Genomic DNA, 20792 nt, shown 5'->3' with positions numbered 1-20792 from the left:
TACGGTGCACAATAAACAGTCTTTGGTAACAGGAAACAGGCATTTGGCTGAATTTACAGCCACAATGCAAAAGTAAAAGCCACCACTCAATAAACATTTCAAATCAAACGTGTAATTGAGAGTGTGCCATTTTTCATTACAGTCAATTAATGTGTTCTGTTAATGTTTGTCTTTGGTGTGCCTTGACTATCCTAGTGCTCTTATGCAGTGCTGCTCCAGTGGCTGCACAGGGCTGGTGGAAGGCTGCTGACTTTCAATGGAGGAGACTGCAGATGATCCTGGAGGAATACATGGGGCAGCTCTGGGTCAAAGAAGGCCCAGCTTTGCACTGCACCGAAGGCAGCAGCTCCAGCTGGGTAGCTGGCAAAAGCATGGTGGAGTGGCAGGGGTGTGAGGATGGATCGTGTCTTCCTGAGAGAGGGCAGAAAGCCCGTGTTTCATGGAGCCACCATCATCCTCCCACAGTGCAGTGTCTCAGCAATCCCTGAAAGATGTTGCAGGATAGATTGCTTGGTTGCTTTGACAGCCTGCAAGTTATTCTGTATTGTAATTCATAGCCACCACGGGCACAGCCTGAGCTTGCACAGCAGCAAGCTGAGCTTGTGTGACTTCTGTCATTGCAGTAGTTGGGGGTTTTCAACTTGTACTGCAATGGAAGCTTCAACGTTGGCCATCAGATGCTGCACCACGGTGATATTCACGAGTGCCTTATGGAGTTGGCAACCTATTCCATTCTTAAAAGACCAGGAGCCAAGCTCTGGCCAAATCTCAGTACCAAGTTGGTGTTGGATTCTCCCGTACGATTCAACATTGATCCCAGCATTCTGACAGGCCTTCCAATGCAGCAACCAAAAGAGAAAATGCTGGAAAATCTCAGCAGGTCTGGCATCATCCATAAGGAGAGAAAAGATCCATTGTCAAAGCTGCATCCAGCATTTGCAGTACTTTGCTTTCTTCCTCTCACAACCTTTCTTGCTTTGCATAGCCATCAGGCTTCTTCTGTAACCTGTCACATCAGAGTGCTCACCTGGCTCCTCTGCTGCAGAACTCATGCATTACCTCACTCTCCGGTCAGCAGGCACTTTGTTACCATTCCCTGACACCGCCTTCACTCCCAGCACTCATGCCTGATGTCTCATCACACGCAGATACCACCTTTCTGCTATCCTTCATGTATTGCACAGTGTTGATATCTGAGCCAGTAACTGCATGTGTGAAATCGAGTGACATTGCTTTACCTTCAACAGCACTGACAGCTTGGTTTTCCTCCAGCACCTGGCCAGGTTACTGTTCTTGGATACTCAAAAGGAGAAAGGCATGAGGTTAAGGTCAGGGTGCGGGTGCAAGTAGGAGGTACAAACTTCCACCATCTGCAGCTTGTAAATCAAAAGGAAGTGTGGGATGAGGTGGGAGAGAGACATGAGAAGGAAAATTAGGTACAAACATGTTGTCATCATCATAGAATCCCTATAGTGCAGAAGGAGGCCATTCAGCCCGTCAAGTCTTCACCGACCACAATTCCACCCAGGTCCCAATCCCATAACCCCTCATTTTTACCCTGCTAATCCCCCTGACACTAATTTAGCATGGCTAACCTAACCCGCACATCTTTGTACTGTGGGAGGAAACCGGAGCACCCAGAGGAAACCCACACAGACACGGGAAGAATGTGCAAACTCCACATACACAGTGACCCAAGCCGGGAATCAAACCAGGATCAGTAGTTTCGGCCCCACCACTGAGTATGACTGCAGCAATGGGTATGTTAAAAATGAGCAGCAGCATCTCCTCCATGCAATATGTTTGGGTGATGTGGCATGATTGAAAAACTGGTAATGCATGAAAGCTGTGAAATGTGCACATGAGGCTTGCTCAGTGAATGAGGGTGAGCTGAAACAATAAATGTGAGCTTTAATGAGTTGTGACTTATCGAAGTTTGTTGGGAGGTATGTGATTGTGAGTATGTTTCTCTGAGCAGAGTGTGAGGCTAGTGGATTTGAACTTTGAAGATGTATTCTCCTACCTTGACCACCTGTTTGAGGTCATTGAGGTTCTTGCAGCACTGCATCCAGCTCCTTGGGGCTTGACTCCTATTCCACTGACTGCCAGGGCTGTCAGCTCCAACTACTTTTTGACTGTGGCCAGAAGTCCATGGACCCTTGTGGCAGATTCCCCCACGACTAATGTGGCAAGCTGACATCAATGGGACCGGAAGATCGTGCCAGCGGAGGGACTGGAAAATTCTGGCCTGTGTGTCTAGAGTGCCTTCAGATCCTCTGTGAATATTTTGCATCTCTACTATCAGAGCCTCCAATACAGCATGTGAAAACTCAGAGCCCACATTCTCCTATGTTGTGCCATTAATCAATGTCCACAGGTTCAGCTCACAAAGTCTCCCGGTTTGTCTGCCACAAACCAAAATGTAACTCTTCTTTAAGAGGTGAAAGCTAAGTTTAACACATGCTAGTTACTCGTAATAGTGCCGCCACTTGTTGAAGAAGCCAGTCAACAAATAGTGCAGTTAGTGCTGGCTGGTTGCTGCATTCATATAAAACAGCAAACATCACCTCACTGAGCACAAACAAAGAAATCTCTCCCTGAACAAAAGAAAATACGTGCCAATCTTTACACATCATTTCCAGGATGGTAACATTCGCTCCATGTAAATGTGCATGTGTGTTGGCTGAGAACAGGATCAAGCTCTTTCATAGTCCAAGGCTCTGCAGACACGGTTGGGGCCATTTTGACTTTGAATGATGGTGTAAACCCCAAATATTTTGATTTGATTTGATTTATTATTGTCACATGTATTGAGATACAGTGAAAAGTATTGTTTCTTGCGCTATACAGACAAAGCATACTGTTCATAGAGTACATAGGGGAGAAGGAAAGAAGAGCGTGCAGAATGTAGTGTTACAGTCATAGCTAGGGTATAGAAAAAGAGCAACTTAATATAAGGTAGGTCCATTTAAATGTCTGATGGTCGCCAGGCATTTCACAGAACTTGGTGTGGCAAAGTGCTACTTACAAATTATATCACTTTAAGCTATTACTCTTCAAAACCCAATATTTGGATCAAATAGCCAGATCATTTTTTTTCTCATTGGATGCTTTTGAATTCTGAGGATTTGACGTAATGGGAAGTCAGATTCACTCTGAACTGTAAGTTTTTGAAGTTTATTTACAAGTGTCACAAGTAGGCTTACATTAACACTGCAGTAGAGTTACTGTGAAAATCCTCTAGTTGCCACACTCCGGCGCCTGTTCAGGTACACTGAGGGAAAATTTAGCATGGCCAATGTACCTAACCAGCACGTCTTTCCAACTGTGGGAGGAAACCGGAACACCCGAAAGAAACCTGGGCAAACACAGGGACTCTGCATGTCAAGAGTTCTCAAATATAAACTCACCTCAATACCCCCTTTAGGAATTTTTGATCATTTGAGTTCTGCTGCTCCCGTACAAGAAACATGCAGATAATGGCTGGAATTTTCCAGGGGCGGGCGAGGCTCAGAAACGGCATTCTCTGTTGGCCTTGGGCTGGATCGTATGACCCTTGGGCAGACATGCCGGTAAAATTCTGCCCAATGTGTTGCTTTAAAGTTGTTTTGATCGATTTTTTGAGCTGCCAGTGGGATACTTTTGAGTTTGCAGAAAGTTGCTCTTCTTCCCATCATTGTCCCTGAGTAAAACTCCCTCTTCCAGCCATTAATGCTGGGTTTACATTCGTGCTGAGAAACAACATGGGTCCAAGTCTTTGTTGTCTGTCACAGTACAAGTGTTGCATTTTGCTAGTATTTGCATACTTTGATTAATGAACATCTGGTGTTGCACCATCACTGGGGAAAAGCTGGATGCCAAACAGTTCATTATCTTCTATTATTTTATACTCGATTAAAATGACAGCCTTCAACAAGCATCTCCTGACAAAGTTAGTTTATTAGGAAGAGCTTGTTAATATAAAATTGTCTTCCTATTGCTACTGTTTCAAGTACATCAAACTATAACATCTTGTTTGGACTTGTAGTGGCACTTGTACTTTTGTGCATTGTACTTTTCAAAAAAAACCTTAAAATACGATGAAGTACACAGGCTTTGCCGAACCTGCTATCAAAATTTTGTGGTAAAACAGATCACAAACGTAACTACTTATAAGTTGATTTATTAGTGTCACAATAGGCTTACATTAACACTGCAATGAAGTTACTGTGAGAATCCTCCAGCTTGCTTACAAAAGCATGCTGCCCAGCAGATGGTGTTCATGATGGTCTGGAGGATTGCAGGTATCAGTAACTCTCTGGCTGTAAAACCCTTCAATGTGGAATAAGACAACAGCAGAATGGGATCATTGCTGCACTGGGGTTTCAGGGTGTCCAGGTTTACCATAAAGTTGTGAAACAATGCATTTCGATGGTCCATCGAAAGAAAAGCATCTGAAATGAACATAGGAAAAGCATGGAAATATTCGGCAAATCAGTCAACATCGGTGAAGAAAGAACTCAGCTCTGGCGAAACGTTAATACTGTTTCTGTCTCTCTCCACAGATGCCACTTACTTGTCGAGTATTTCCAGCATTTTCTGTTTTTATTTCAGCCCCGTTGATTTGTTGGGCTCATCTGTTGTTGGGAAGATCAGGAGTTCCAAGGATCAATTGCTGATAAATTGAAGCCTGCAATCCCTGGGTCTGTGCTGATCTTGTTGATCCCAGTAAGAGTACACCCTCAGCGGCTTTGAGCTCAGGGAGGAGGAGGAGGCCAGCCAGGGTCCCTGTTGCAAAACATTGTGTGTGCATATATGTGTGTGTGTGTGTGTGTGCGTGTGTGTGTGAGTTTGTGTTTGTGTGTGTGTATTTACATGTGCACGTGTGTGTGTGTGTGTTTGTGTGTGTGTATGTTGGCTGAAGACAGGATCAAACTCTTTCATAGTTCAATGTTCTGCGGACACAGTTGGGGCCATTTTGACTTTAATGATTCACAATCAAACACTATACACAATCGTACAAAGTTAGCCTCACTCTGTCACACATATCCGGAATGATCCCAACATTTAATGGCTAATTCTTGGATGTCCAAGTTTCTCTCTTAGGTTACAAATGAATATTTAGTTTTATCAGTAAGCTTGTTGGCCAAAGCACGGATTCAAAAGGAATTTCCACTTGTAGAAAGACCCAGACAACGTTGTTGTCTTTCCAATACTATCAACGTGTGGAAACAGCACATGAAAGAAGTTGTAATGTTAATGTTTTTCAAATTGACTGAGATCAGAACCCCTCCACCCCACACACTTCTTCCCCATCCCACTCACTAACCCCCACCCTACTCACTGCCTCCCCATCCCACTCACTAACCCCCACCCGACTCACTGCCTCCCTATCCCACTCACTACTCCCTACCCCACTCACTAGCCCCCTACCCCACTCACTATCCCCACCCCACTCATTACTCACCACTCCACTCATTACCCCCCACCTCCACTCACTACCCCCTCACCCACTCACTACCTCCCATACCACTCACTACCTCCCACCCCACTCACTACCCCCACCCAACTCACTGCCTCCCTATCCCACTCACTACTCCCTACCCCACTCACTAGCCCCCTACCCCACTCACTATCCCCACCCCACTCATTACTCACCACTCCACTCATTACCCCCCCACCTCCACTCACTACCCCCTCACCCACTCACTACCTCCCATACCACTCACTACCTCCCACCCCACTCACTACCCCCACCCCACTCATTACTCACCACTCCACTCACTACCCCCCACCTCCACTCACTACCCCCTCACCCACTCACTACCTCCCATACCACTCACGATCCCCCACCCCACTCACTAAGCCCTCATCCCACTCACTCACCCCTACCGTACTCACTAACCCCCACTCAACTCACTACCCCCACCCCACCCACTAACCCCCCACCCCACTCACTACCACCCACCCCACTCATTACCTTCAATCCCACACACTACCCCCATCCCACTCACTACCCCCCACCTCACTTACTACCCCCACAAAACTCACTACCCCCACCCCACTCATTACCACCCCACTCATTACCCCCCCACCTCCACTCACTACCCCCCACCCCATTCATTACCACCACCCCACTCACTAACCCCCTCCCCACTCACTACCCTGCCACCTCTCACAACTCCATACCCCACTCACTACCCCCCAACCTACTCACTATCCCCCTTCACTACTCCTCCACCTCACTTTCTGCCCCCCAACCCACTCACTACCGTCCATCCCACTCAGTACCTCCCCATCTCACTCACTACACCCTACTCCACTCACTACACCCCACTCCACTCACTATCACCCCACCCCATTCATTATCCCCACCCAACTCACAACCCCCACCCCATTCAATACTCCTACCCCATTCACTACCCCCACCCCACTCACTAACTCCCACCTCACTCACTATCCCCCAGCTCACTCACTACCCCCACCTCACTCACTACCCCATCCCACTCACTACCCCCCCCACTCACTAGCCCCACCCAACTCACTACCCGCACCCCATTCACTACCCCCACCCCACTCACTAACTCCCCACCCTACTCACTAACCCCCCACCCCACTACTCATACCATCTTTTGAGTGATTTTATTCTCTATTCTTCTTTCGATTTCACAAAGCCATGCAGAAGCTGCCACAAGGATAGACAGTCACACTGGGGTCTAGGTTAAAGCCATAGTCCACCCTGTTGCTTAACTGGAGCATGTGTGGATTCAGTTCCAAAAAACTGCTTGTCCCTCACCACCACACCATCGCAAAAAAAAATCTGCTTCTTAACCACTGGCATTGTTGCTGAAAGTGGAAATATTCACTGTGTGAATTTTCTCACATTAATATACTTCCTTTGACGGAGTAGATCAATGTCTTGTTTGGTCCCAAATACTTATTTCATTCAATCATTTGGCCCTTCCATCCTTTGCTCAGCAAGGAAATGAACAGGGGCATTTTTTTTACAGAATGAAGCTGGTGATCATGGTGGCACAGTAGTTAGCACTACTGCCTCACAGCGTCAGGGACCCGGGTTCAATTCCAGCCTTGGGTCACTGTCTGTGTGGAGTCTGCACGTTCTCCCTGTGTCTGCGCCGGTTTCCTCCCACACCCCAAAGATGTGTGCTTAGGTGAATTGGCCATGTTAAATTGCCCCTTAGTGTCAGGGTTACTAGCTTGGATAAATGCATGGGGATAGAGCCTGGGGGGGATTGTGGCCAGTGCAGACTCGATTGGCTAAATGGCCTCCTTCTGCATTGTAGGATTCTATGATTTAACTATAGAGATCTATACCAGTGTTCATTAGAACATAAAAAATAGGAGCAGGAATAGACCATTCAGCCTCTCGAGCTTTGTCCACCTCTCAGTAAGATCATGGCTGTTCTGATTGTGGTCTCAACTCCATTTTCCTGTCTCCCCCATAACCCTTGACTCCCTTGCCAATCAAAAAACTGGCAACTCAATTTTGAATATATTCAATAAGAAGACCTCCACTGCTGACTGGAGAGAATTCCAAACACTAATAATGCTCTAAGAGAAGAAACCTTTCCTCATCTCTGTTTTAAATTGGAGATGCCTTATTTAGAACTGTGCCCTCGTTTGGGATTATTCTTCACACATATGTCATCCCAGTTTACTTCATCTGCCCATTTCATCTTCACATTCTGTTCCTTTCTTCCTCATTTACTAATCCAACTTCCCCTGAAATATATCTATGTTATTTATCTCAATCACTCCATAGAAGTTCAGCGACTTCCCTGGTCTAACCATCAATTAGAGATATACATATTGAATCAAACAGTACTATAAAATGTCTTGATGTAATGTGCATTGAGTCTCTTAAACTAATCAAGTACAAGAACCAGAGGTCATGGCCCCTTTGTCAATCACTTTAAAGTTTTATTTATTGGTATCACAAGTAGACCTACATTAACACTGCAATGAAGTTACCTTGAAAAACCTCTAGTTGTTACACTCCAGCACACCGAGGGAGAATTTAGCATGGCCAATGCACCTAACCAGTACATCTTTCGGACTGCAGGAGGAAACGGAGTACCCCCACACAGACAATGGAAGAACGTATCGACTCCACACAGACAGTGACCCAAGCCAGGAATCGAACCCAGGTCCCTGGCGCTGTGAAGGGAGCAGTGCTAACCACTGTGCCACCGTGTCTCACCTGAGACAGCACACAGCATTGTTATCGGCAAACTAGTTTTCCCTCTGGCAGATTAAACATTGGTCTAGACTTGATATGCACCCACATTGCAAATAGGTACAACCCAGGGTAAAGAATGAGCAATACCACAGGGGAGCCACTGAGTCGAGCACTTAGCTCACTCGGTGCTGAAACATGTCGGTAGCGTCATTAACATACTCGTCGACACAATTAAATTGGTGTAATTTGATTGACGCCTTTGGGTGATAGTTTTACTGACATCATTATTTATACTGATCCATTGTAAGGGAAAGAGGTGGCCAGCATCGAAAATCCTCCAGGCTTGCAGTTAAAACTAAAGGTTCTACTCATCATATTTACCCAATAAAAAATTCCAGTCTACCTTGTTTTTAATTGCAAATCCTGCTCCAGGGACTGGCTGGCTTGCTTAAGAGGCAGCAATGTTCCATTCACCACTGAACATACTGCAGTCAATTATGGTAATGAATTGTCAATAAATATAAAAATTTAATATAGTCGGCTCGGAGTGAGTGGCAGATATGGACTTGCCTCACAGACAAATCTGCTACCGCTGCAAATATTAAGTGCACCTGAAAGCTGCTGGCAGGCGGACAAGTCTATAAGGACCTACAGCACAGCTCCGGGAGTTACAGAACCCAGTAGACTGATCCCAGGTGATCGCATCTCACCGTGCACTTTGAGGCGTCATCTTCACGAACACTAAAATACTTCGCAATTAAGATCAAAGGTCTATATTAAAAAATGAACACGAGAAAGGTCATTTGGAATTCCTCTTAAGAGAACACCATTTCCTAATGAGGTTCTCCTTTAACAAGTACCGCGTACTCGATGTCTGATAGCTAGGATTAAATAAGGGTTGTGGGAAACCACACCACAAAGGATGGCTTTAGGCTGTATCCTCTATTAATCTGTGCTCCATTGTTAAACCACAAAACTCACAAGTAAGCACTTATCTCCTCGTTCAGAGATTAAACCGCATTTCATTTGCAATGTGGTCTGAAGTTGAAGCAGTGAACATAAGGATGATTCCTCGGAATAAAATTGGCACGGTGCATTACAAACTTTAAAGATAAGCTTGTTTTTTTTTGTCTTTTCCAGGTGGATTTCTCTGTAATCGCCTCACAGGCAGGGAGCACTCTCAATAATCTCATGAGTCATGCTCAGGAGCTTGTACTGAAACTTCGCTCATTACAGCTTGACCAGCGAGAGTTTGTGTGCCTCAAATTCCTTGTGCTCTTCAGCCTAGGTAAGCGTCCTCTCTCCCTTTTATCATCGAGTTATTGCACTCAGCTGGAGTCCCTGAACTAAAACAAGTAGACTTGTTGGCTCTCAAGTTAAAAATTTATGGACAAGTTTGGAGGCAGTTACTCTGTCAATCATTGATTTAGGGAAAAGACACCTATCTATAGAAATTGCTAGGTGGTAGGAACTCGTATGAAGAAAACATGGGATAATCGTTGAAATGATTGAGGAACATGAATTTATAGCTTGCATTATTTTTCAACAGAAATGAGGACTGAATTGAGCTAAAGTAGAACCAATGTACATGCATTTATGAAAATATGAATGTGTGGGCTACTTTTTTCCCACTGATTCCGTAACATTTCTTATATAGAGAGAGAATAGCAAGCACCTAACGGATTGCAAACATGAGCATCGGAACTTTACCACCCCACCTGTCACGGGAATTGGAACAGGCGAGGGACAGACAATGGGAAGGTCTATTGACCTCAGATGAGGTTTTATGGTTTCAGGAAGAGCAACGACATAAAATCCCACCCAAGGAGTTGATAAGATGATCTTATAAATGATAAGTGTAAGCCAAAGTCAGCCAATAAATATTACTCAAACCCCCAATGAGAGAAATCATTGTCAAAATACTTCTTATGTAAAGGATGTGTGCACATGCACACATACATCCGTTCTGTATCAGCAGCCAATGTGTAAAAATGTACAAATTATCCACTGTCACTCACTTCCCAGCTGAATGTAAAAGTGAACATTTTCCATCTAACACAAACACTGGTCACACATTGTAATTGTTTTATTCTGTTTACATTCCTGTTTTTTGATGGTTGCTGTGACTTTCATTGATGGCAAGCATGTTACTTCCAGCTGATCCATAATGATATTCTCAATGGGCAAATCATTGTAACAACACCAAGGCAAGTTTAACAAATGATTTATCGTCAGTGCTACCATCACATTTATCACCCAGAAAATAACAAGTCAGGACATGTGTTTACGAATGTCCATAATATTATCGATATATAAATCTTTATCATTTATAGATTTAAAAATGTTGCTTCCTCTGCTATCTTTGGATGTTGCTAGGTATCACAGAAGGTTCAACTTCCTCTCCCCAACAAAAGGAGCGGTTTTGAGACCTTGTACTTGATCAACTGCACACTGAGATATTGCCACTGCTCCCTGCCATTTCTCTGGCCATCATTATCTGGGTTCTTTAAATTGGTTGCTGCAAAGCAAATGCATACCCAACCTATGCATCCATTGGCATTCTCTGATGTCCACTGGACCTTAATGCGCTTTTAGGTCTCTACTGGGCGAAAGGTGCAGCGTACATTCCACCTTGGCACCATCTGGTCTCCCAGTCGAAGAGGAGCCTGAATTTGATCACTTTGTATTTTTGGTGTGCCAGAAGGAACGAGGGTATTATTTGGCTCTCGAATCAGTGAAAGGTTTGGAAAAAGCACAGATGTAGGAAAGACATATCTAAAGGGCTCCTCTATTCTTTCTGAATAGCTGACCTATGCATTCCTTTTACTGATTCAGGGACTGTTTCATCATTTCCCTCCAGCAATCTTTGCCATTTGTTACGACCTCTCTCCAACCCCTGATTCCCTTGTGCTGTTCTTACAATCTTGCGTCTATCTTTCCTCTCAGCTTCATGGTTAACTCAGTAAACAATTTGGAACAAAACGGAAGATAACCAGTACCTCAGGATCACTGTGAATGACTGAAGAGTGTTTCCCTCATTCTAGTATGATCTTGATTATCTGCTAACCTCCATCTCTGTTGTATAATCATGTTGTAAGATGGACAGTCGAGGTTGAACCAGAATTGATGGCATTTTGGTTGTTGGTATCCTGGAATCTTCTATTTACATTGTGCCTTTTAGGTGGAGGCAATGGACTACTGATATTATCACTAGGCTATTAATCCAGAAACTCAGCTAACATTCTGGGGACCCAGGTTCAAATCCCGCCATGGCAGCCGGTAGAATTTGAATTCAATAAAAATCTGGAAATAAGAATCTACTGATGACAATGAAACTATTGTAGATTGTTTGGAAAAAAAAACCCATCTGGTTCATTAATGTCCTTTCGGGAAGGAAATCTTCATCCTTGCCTGATCTGGCCTGCATGTGACTCCAGGCCCACATCAATGTGGTTGACTCACCATGGGCAATTAGGGATGGGCAATAAATGCTGGTCAGCCAGTGACACTCATGTCCCACGAAATTAATAAAAAAAAAAGGACTAGTGCCAATGGAGGAATGGCTGCATGGAGACAAGTACCTTTTATTGTCTGGTTGAGCATCTTTCTTTCTAATGTGAGTGATCCTCACAGGGCAGCAATGCAGAAAACTGGTTGTTTAATTCTGTGGGCTGCTTGGCTGGTTCAGTGAGACAAGGAACAGAGGTACTTGTATGGGTACTGTCATCCAACACTTGTGCATTCAGCATTTCAATCGTAGTTGAGAAACATCTTGTGTGGCAAGAAGATTGAGTATGAAGCATGAATATTGGAAGAACCAAGGAGGGAAGGGCTACATTCAAATTACTGCTGTAATGCCATTGTACATACGATTAACATGGCTAAAGGAGATACTTTGATAATTTGTAGCACCAAGCTAAATTTTCAACATTCCCTGAGGCGAGAGAAGTAGAATTATCAGTTATGGTGAATTGCCCACATCAATCAGTTGCTCAGTTCATCACAGATTCTGAGCCATTAACGGAGACATTTGTGTAGATTTAGTTCTGTATTTCCTTCAGACAAACTATCCATCAGGACGAATGTTTACTTGGGAGACAGACTGACGCACCACTTTGGTACAGTGTCCCTTCAGGTCTGGGGCTTGTGTTCAGCTCCGGGCCAGAACAATGAGATTAAAGTTTGCTCAGTCAGCCATCGGTACAGGCCACCAGTGAGTGGTCTCAACCTGGTTCGCTGTGAGCAAGGGCATGGTGGGGGGGAGACAAAGTGTAAATTGTCATAAAATTGAAAATCTCACTCACAGATTGGCTGGTGGAGGAAACGGGAATGTAAGATAACCAGCTGTATGACCTGAAAGCATTTGATGCTGATATTAAGGGGGAGACTCCATTACATAGCACTGAAACCCTTTACTTTCATGAAGCAAAAAAATTAATCATGGCAAATTGTATAATAAACATCCAAATAAAGGGAAAGGATTGAAGTCCTAGTCCAGAAAGCCCTTTCAATGCCCATTCATCATTCACACTGGATGTGAAGCAGATAAGAGAAATGGCTTGCTATTGATCCTCTCTATTTAGAGAATCTTTACTTAATCAAATATTTAGGTGGAATACTGATGTACATCTGACATATGAGCAATGTGAAATGTGGTTTCAGCATTCCATCAACACCTGTTTCATGTATTATCGTGGATCAGGCAAAAGAGCTGTGTGCATCTGCATTATTATAACAAGCAAAAGCACAGCAGTGGTAATCACGCTATCATATTCACAGCACCTATATCCATGGCGAGCCTTCAGCAGTCAACAAACATGAGCTTATATCCATTAACAAGGGAACTCTGTGCTTGGACTTGCATATGCCACGCATTGAAGTTATTCTCCATTCAGTGAGAGAGCCATGTGGTGTGAGAAAGCATTCTTGCAGTCTCAGGCCTTGTGATTTTAGTCGGTTCAGAACCTGTTTCCCTAGTGACATTGGTATAATCATTACTGCCATCACAGTATAGCAGCAGCCGTTTAAACGTAGCTTGGACATATAAGCAGTGCAGAAATAAGTGTTGTGCGTCAGTGAATTTGCTTTTATTTATGGGCAATTTGTCATCCACCCATCCCCATTTGTCCCTTAAGAAGGTGTTGGTCAGCTGCCTTCTTCAACCTCTGCATCCATGCAGTGAAGTTATTCTCACAGTGCTGTTTGGCAGTGAGTTTGATCCAGTGACAGGTAAGGACCAGCGATATAGTTCCAATTTGGGATGGTTAGTGGCTTGGAGGAAAATGTGGAGGTTCTGGTATTCCTATGCACTATTACCTTCCAGTTGGTAGAGTTGGGTTTGGTACCCTCATCATACCGCAATCACATTACATAGACTCTTCCACTGGAAACTGGTTTAAAAAGGTAAAAATTGGGATATTACAGTATCCAAGCAAGTTGAATGTTTGAATCCTGTAATAGTCATGGAAGACTCTACAGCTGGCAACCATACACGAGTAAATGTTTTCAAGCCCTTTGGCATAGTTTGAGTTTGACGCCTTTTATATGACAGGGTAATATATCCTGGCTTCCTGTTAGATGTTGCAAACTAAACCTGGGGAGCGATGCAGTACTTTTCTTCCTGTTAATATTACACCTGGATTGAAAAAAGATGAATAGTGTAAATGACATCAAAGAACAGGCCTCTGTGCATCATATTCAAAATGTTTGATCCTCTTTCATGTTGGTTATTGTCAACTTTGACACATCAAGCAAGCCTCATTTCTATGGAAATAAGTGAAAGGAAATGTCTGGCTTGTATTTTGAGGCTTAGCAGATATGTAGAGAGCTGAGGTTTTAATTTCCAAGATAAATCCCCCTCAACATTTGCTTAAAATAAATGCACCCAGGTCAGAGGAAGCTGATGAGACATTGACATGATGAGTTTAAGCATGAAATTATAAAGCTGGCCGAGGTAGGTCATTGAAGAAGGTTCTGAATATCATCTGCCATGGTGAAAAGTTGGATTAACCACCGGCATCAATTTGGAGAGAGCTGTGACAGTGAGGTTTCATTAGATGGGCAGCAGGATGACTAAAGTGCAGTATTTCATGTAATTCAGGTAAAGTGACTTTTTCATGGACTGGTCAATGATTGGTCACAGGCTGGTGCACACACCTGACAGGCTATGCATGTGCAGGATGAATGCCTTAAGTTTTAAAGGTCATTTGCTCTTGCTCTGAATGATAAATATTTATGTCAGAAGCACAACATTCCCTGCTATATTATTGATGGTACAGATTTACCTCTTAACAAGACTGCTTATAGTAAAGGCACTGACTTCAGTTTATCATCTGCAATGTAAATGTGCGGGGTGGAGAATTGCTAGTGCATTAACTGGTGCTGTTTGATTATTTGGCCTGGTTCTGGTAATTGCCTGTATTCAAACACAGAATTAGAATGAAGGATTGACTGTCCCACAATAAGCAAGTTAAATAACTTTAACCACACTTGTGCTCAGAAAACATAACTATATCATTACCCATGGCTCCTTGCCCATTTACTTTCCACTTTCCATTTTAAATCAGTTGTAAAGTTTTGGCTGTCTGAGAAACTGCTGTAAGTATATGGCATCCATTTAGCAGGAAGCACTGTGAAAAGGATCTAAGGTGTGAAGCCACATAGAATTACATATAATCTTACAGACAGAAACAAGCACGGTGATTAACACTGCTGGCTCACAATGGCAGGGACCCAGGTTTGATTCCCGGCTTGGGTCAGTGTGGAATCTGCACATTCTCCCTGTGAATTCACCTCCGGATGCTCTGGTTTCCTCTCTGTCTGAATGTTGTGCTGGTTAGGTGCATTGGCCATGTTAAATCCTCCCTCAGTGTACCCAAACAGGCACTGGAGTGTGGCATCTAGGGGATTTTTGCAGTAACTTCATTGCACTGTTAATGTAAGCCTATTTGTGACACTAATTAATAAATAAATCACTTGGCATATTGCCAGTGTTTATGCTCCATACAAGCCTCCTTCATTGAATCCCTACAGTACAGAAGAAGGCCATTTGGCCCATCGAGCATGCACCGACAACAATCCCACCCAGGCCCTATCTCCATACCTCCACATATTTACCCTGCTAATCCCCCTGATACTAAGGGGCAACTTGGCATGGCCAATTAACCTAATCCACACATTCCAACAAATTTGGGGATGCTGAATCCTCAGCCAGAATTAGATGAGTGCAGATTTCCCACTTAGGGATCCAGCCATCTGGAGACCATTATCATGAGTGGCTAGCACTACTTAAAACTAGCCTGCACTTTTTAACAGTGAGGTGTATTCTGCTGCTGATAATCATGCAAGAGGTGATTCTGACCAAGGAAATATTGGAGAATCACAGAGCATTAGTGGATGAGAGCTCTAGGCATATTGGGTGCTGCATTGATGACTTTGGTGGACAAGGTGAAAAAGAAGAGCGATTTCCTATAACTACAGTGAGAAAGCGGTCCTCTGGATGCATACTGAGATGGCAGTGGGTGCAGATAGCCATGGAAGTCAATGCCAGGAGGTTTGCATCATGGACATGGAGGTGGCACCCAAGAAGTTCAAAGACCTTGCACAAATGGTCAAGATCAGTGAATACATCTTCAAATTACATATCACAACAATCATGAACCCCAGGCACAGCTAAACTCACTACCCACCCCACAGCCAAGAGCATTGGGGGCTGGAATAATGAGGCCTAAGTGGGAGTTCAGCCCTTCTCTAGGATGGAAGCCCCATCTTCTGGAGCAGCCAGCCAGTCAGATGGCTGGCAGGTCCATTAGTCTTGGCAGAGCTAGGAAGACATCAATAGCTGAAACTGGGACTGCTGGTGAAGGAGGGACCCCAAGACCTTGGACCCTGGGTGCAGGTAAGACTGGGTCTTGCGCCAGGAGAGTTTGTGTGGGTTAGGGAGAGGGGCATGGGTGGATTTAAAACAGGGAGCGGCTGCTAAGGAAGTGGAGGGAATTCAACCTACAGAGTGGGCCACCCTGAAACTGGCAAAGGGTTCCTGAATTCCCCTCTTCCTTCTATCCCTTTTATCATTTGAGGTTAAAAAGTGGACTTCCTGCTCCCACTCAGCAGCAGTTTATTATGGCAAGGGAAGAGTGTTATCAGTCAATTGCCTTGATAATAAGCTGTAATGACTTCAATCAGGCCATTGAGATTGGCCTAATTGGAGTATGAACTCCCTGATTAAGGGTCCAATTGATGTGCCAATCAGGGAGCCTTTGCCTTGTACCAGAAGTGTCCGTTCCTCTGACACCCCCTGGAGATAGACTGTTAACCAGTTGCACTCTGTACTGCTGTTACTGTTTGTAAATAAAGGGATTTTGGTGAAGGGACTTCTGCCTCTGAAGACTTATTACTCAAGCCTAATTGAACCTTAATTGCTCATTTAAATATGGCGCACAGGCACCAAAATCAGCAACCTCCCTTCACTTTTTGAATTATAAGAGTGAGCTCAATGGTGGGCGAGATGGTGGTGGATAGGTGCCCACCCCATTTTACAGCCACCACCCCTTCTCCACATACCCCTGCCCCCCCTTGCAGGAAACATGCCTGTAGGAGACACACAAAATTCAGCCTCATCTTATCCTTTAACCTTTCTCCTTTCAGATATCCAAAAGGGACAACCTAGCCAACAGTGGGGCAATACCAAGGAGAGGGAGTGATGATGGAAATAGTCATTTCACTTCACGCTCTCAGACACCAGTTCTGATACTACCACTGCGCCTATCTTCAAGGATACATTAAATGGCCCATCCTCTCATACTGAGACAGTGGCCATGAGTGGGCAGCAGGCAAGACAGGAGGGGAAATATAGCTAAGGTGCCGCCTGGCAGACGATAAGATTACACAAACGTTCCATTGCAGGGAGCTCATACAAGGACTTTGGGGAAGCATGCAGAAGAAGATTGATGACTATGTATAACAATATGATTCAAGCATTGGAAAGCCTAGCAGTCATTGAGGAGTCCAGCAGCAACTTTGCATAAGCATAGAGCTTGGTGCCATCCTTTCCAGCAAAGAGGTAGCAGCCACCTTCATTCACACTTGTAGACCCAATCATGAAGCAGCATCTGATTGTTGATGTTGCAACTTCCACAAAGCACAAGCAGCAAATACTCAAGATTTGAGCGTTACAATGGAATCTTAGAGTGCAAGCTAAGAAGTTTGCTGTGAATACCCTGTGAATAAGAGGTTTGAGGGTGTCACAGCAGTCTGTCCTCTAACAAGTTAATAACATTGTCAACCCCAGCTCCTTCCCCGCTGCCCACCCAAAGAAGTTGCTGTGGCTCTGTGATGTGTAAATTGCTGCCTTTTTGACAGGATGACAGTATATGACCTCCCATTTCTGACACTCTGCCAGTGCCATGTCAGCCAAACAGCCTAGACTGCTCCTGTCCATGCCAAGTTGGACCTTCTACATTCAGAGCTGTCCATGGTTGACCCGTAAGGACATCCGTAGCTTCCCACACTGAATCTCAGCCCCCTTCTCTCCTAGAAGGCCCAGCCACTGAGATGGCTGTAATGGAGCATCAGGACAAATAAAGACAATAAGATGATTTACAGGGGTGATAAATGTACTTTTCTACATTATATGGCAAAATTTAATTTATAAATTTGGTTTAGAATGTTTATTTTGTGATGGCTTTTGCATTGTGATGGCCAGTAGAAAGTTCATGTGTCAGACTGATGGTGAGTCAGAAACTGAATTGCAATGGCTGGTATCACACTCAGAGTTCCTTGTGGATAGCCAATTTGAGCTGTCTATGTTGCCTCTTCTCTTTCTCTTCCCCCTCATGTTTGTCAGCTCGTCACAGGTACAAAGGCTTATCTCTTTGGCAAGGTGAGGGAGCGCGACATGCAACAGAACACCATGGACCTGCACTCGGGTTCTGTTGCCAAGCTTCTCCCAGGGAGATGTTGTTTCAGCAGCCCAGTGGCTGCATCACATTTGAATGGCAGCATAGTTCGCACTGTAGACATTCTGCATTTTGCAGACATAACTTTGGGATGTGTATGGGAATCATCAGTCTTGTGGCTGGCAGGTAGCACTTGTCACCCAATATCTACCAATGGTCATGACGGCTCAAATACAGCTTGCCACAAATCAACTGCTTCCAGGATACCAGGGCATTGGTATGCGTGATTCTGTCCAGTGGTCATATATGAACTGAATGTTGATGGAATGGGATACACATTCAGTTCCAGTATAAAGCCGAATAGACATGCAGTGTAGTCAATGGCATCCTGCAACTTGGGGGAATCCTGCTGTCATCCTAGCGTAGCTGCATGCCTGCTCTGCCTGCTTCTTTCTAATGCACAGTGGTTGGCATTGCTGCCCCACAGCGCCAGAGGCCCGGGTTTGATTCCAGCCTCAAGTCACTGTCTGTGAAATTTGCTCATTCTCCCCGTGTCTGCATGGGTTTCCTCTGGGTGGTCTGGTTTCCTCCCACACTCCAAAGATGTGCGGGTTAGATTGATTGGCCATGATAAATTGCCCTTTAATATCAAGGGGACTAGGAGGGTAAATATGTGAGCTTGCAGGGGGGATAGACCTGGGTGGGATGGTTGTTAATGCAGGCTTGATGGGCCAAATGGCCACCTCCTGCACTGTAGATACTATGAGGGGGAATGAAATGATTAATGAGAGCATGAGTGACCTCCCTCACTGACATTGTTTATATGGCTAGCAGATTTATTCATTTTACGGGATGTGTGTCACTGGCTGGGCCAATATTTATTGCCCATTTCTAACTGCTGTCCATTTCAGAGTACATTTGAGAGTCACCCACATTGCTATGGATCTGGAGTCAAACGTTGGCCAGACCAGGTAAGGGTGGCAGAGTTTCCTTCCCTGAAGGACAGTAGTGAATCAGATGGATTTTTACAACAGTTGACAATAGTTTCATGATCATCATTAGACTTTTAATTCCAAATTTTTATTCAATTCAGGTTTCACCATTTGCCATGGTGTGATTCAACTGGGTCCCAGAGCATTACTAGTCCTGTGACACCACAACACTTTGTCTCTTGTTGAGATTGGAGAATTGCTGCATGAACATGCTGAGCAAATATGGCCTCCTGCTGAGAGCCCATCTCAACTTCCTCCCTCCAGCAGCTGGTCCTGCTCTGTATGATCTCTGTTCATTTTCCAAGTCATTCAAGTCCAAGGGGAACAGTTGCAAATGTACCCAATGGGGAAGAAACTGGCTGTACAGAAGCCTTCAGTTCAACAAAATGTCCCAGAGTACCACTCCTTGTAGACTTTGACAACTCAAAAACAATTACACAAAGCATCAAACAGTTGTAGGATTGAAGAATTGGCCAAGAAAAATCAACTGTAACTAACTTGTAAATAGTTGAAAGTCATTTGAATAATACCAGAGGAGGGGCAGAAGGGTCCTTTCTGCTGCAGTTTTGTGATGTTAGGAGATACAGTTGCTGATTGATATGATCTGTATCAATATTGTGTCTGGCATGATTCAGCCCACAACTCTGTGCCTACCTCTAGCTGTCACCAATTTTGTGCTCAGCACTTCCTCAAAATGTACAGCTTATTTTTCAAAAAACATGTTATTATTAACTATAACTATTTTTTTTCCTTTTACCTCAATGCCCTGTTCAAATAGCGTCCATTCAATTGATGCCGCTCTGCTGGATATCAATTATTAAGCTGCAGCTAGTTACGTAAGTGTAGGACAGTGGGTCACCACACACTGCTTTTTCTCCCCTGCACTTTTACACAAATTAGCCTTTAATAACCAGCAATTTCTCATTCTGATATTTAACCCTAGTCAATACCCTGTGAGCTTTGATGACACATTAGTGACATGTAGTGCCTTTAGCAAGAGTGAGGTAACTTCTTTGAATAACTGAGCGATTTCACATATGGTCTCTGAGGTAAATGGAAATAATTCGAAGGACGGATATAATTGAAGAGCATGCTTAACAACTAATTTTCAGCATTCGTCAGCTCAATCCAGTTGTGGTTAGAATGGACGAAAAGGAAGACTTGCATTTCTGTAGCACCTTTCATGACTTCATCCTGAGAGTGTTACAGCCTGTGAGGTACCTTTTGAAGAGGTCACTGTTTTAATAGAAAACATTGCTGCATAAGCTAACACAGGAACAAACACCTAAGAACTGGTTTGTATTAAAGGATTATTCTGTTGGCAGTTCAGTATTATGGGGCTAGTAATTGGTGCGTCTGCCATTGTATATAATTTCCAGCCAGTGAGCCTCTCTGAGGAGACTACAGTAGCTCCTTAACTTGTGTTGCTAATTACAATGAACAAGAACAAAAACAGGCCCTTTGGCCCAACGAGCCCACGCCACCATCTCAACACCACCAGTCCCCCTCTCCACCCACGACCCTTGTCTAATGTTTTATGGCCATCCAGATTGAGGGAAACTGATTAAGGGACAATTTATTCCTGCCAATCAGCCTAACAGCACATCTTTGGGGTGTGGGAGGAAACCGGAGCACCCGGAGAAAACCCATGCAAGCGCAGGGAGAATGCGCAAACTCCCACAGACACCGGCCCAAATCCATGTGTCTGCACAGCAATCAGTGATA

At 44.3% G+C, this 20792-nt stretch overlaps 1 protein-coding gene across 1 annotated transcript in view; it reads left to right on the top strand.

Moving 5' to 3' along the window:
* Positions 1-20792, top strand: part of nr5a2 (nuclear receptor subfamily 5, group A, member 2) — a 183704-nt gene that overhangs the window by 107602 nt on the left and 55310 nt on the right. The window contains exon 6 of the mRNA XM_080196604.1: positions 9320-9467. Coding sequence (XP_080052730.1) covers positions 9320-9467 — 148 coding nt within the window. The remainder of the gene's footprint in view (positions 1-9319; positions 9468-20792) is intronic.

Source organism: Carcharhinus amblyrhynchos, chromosome 9 (assembly GCF_965287045.1).
Source record: "Carcharhinus amblyrhynchos chromosome 9, sCarAmb.v2.hapA, whole genome shotgun sequence".
Classification (NCBI taxonomy): Eukaryota; Metazoa; Chordata; class Chondrichthyes; order Carcharhiniformes; family Carcharhinidae; genus Carcharhinus; species Carcharhinus amblyrhynchos.
The sequence above is the reverse complement of the archived record's forward strand: the minus strand, read 5'-3'. Positions and strand labels throughout refer to the sequence as shown.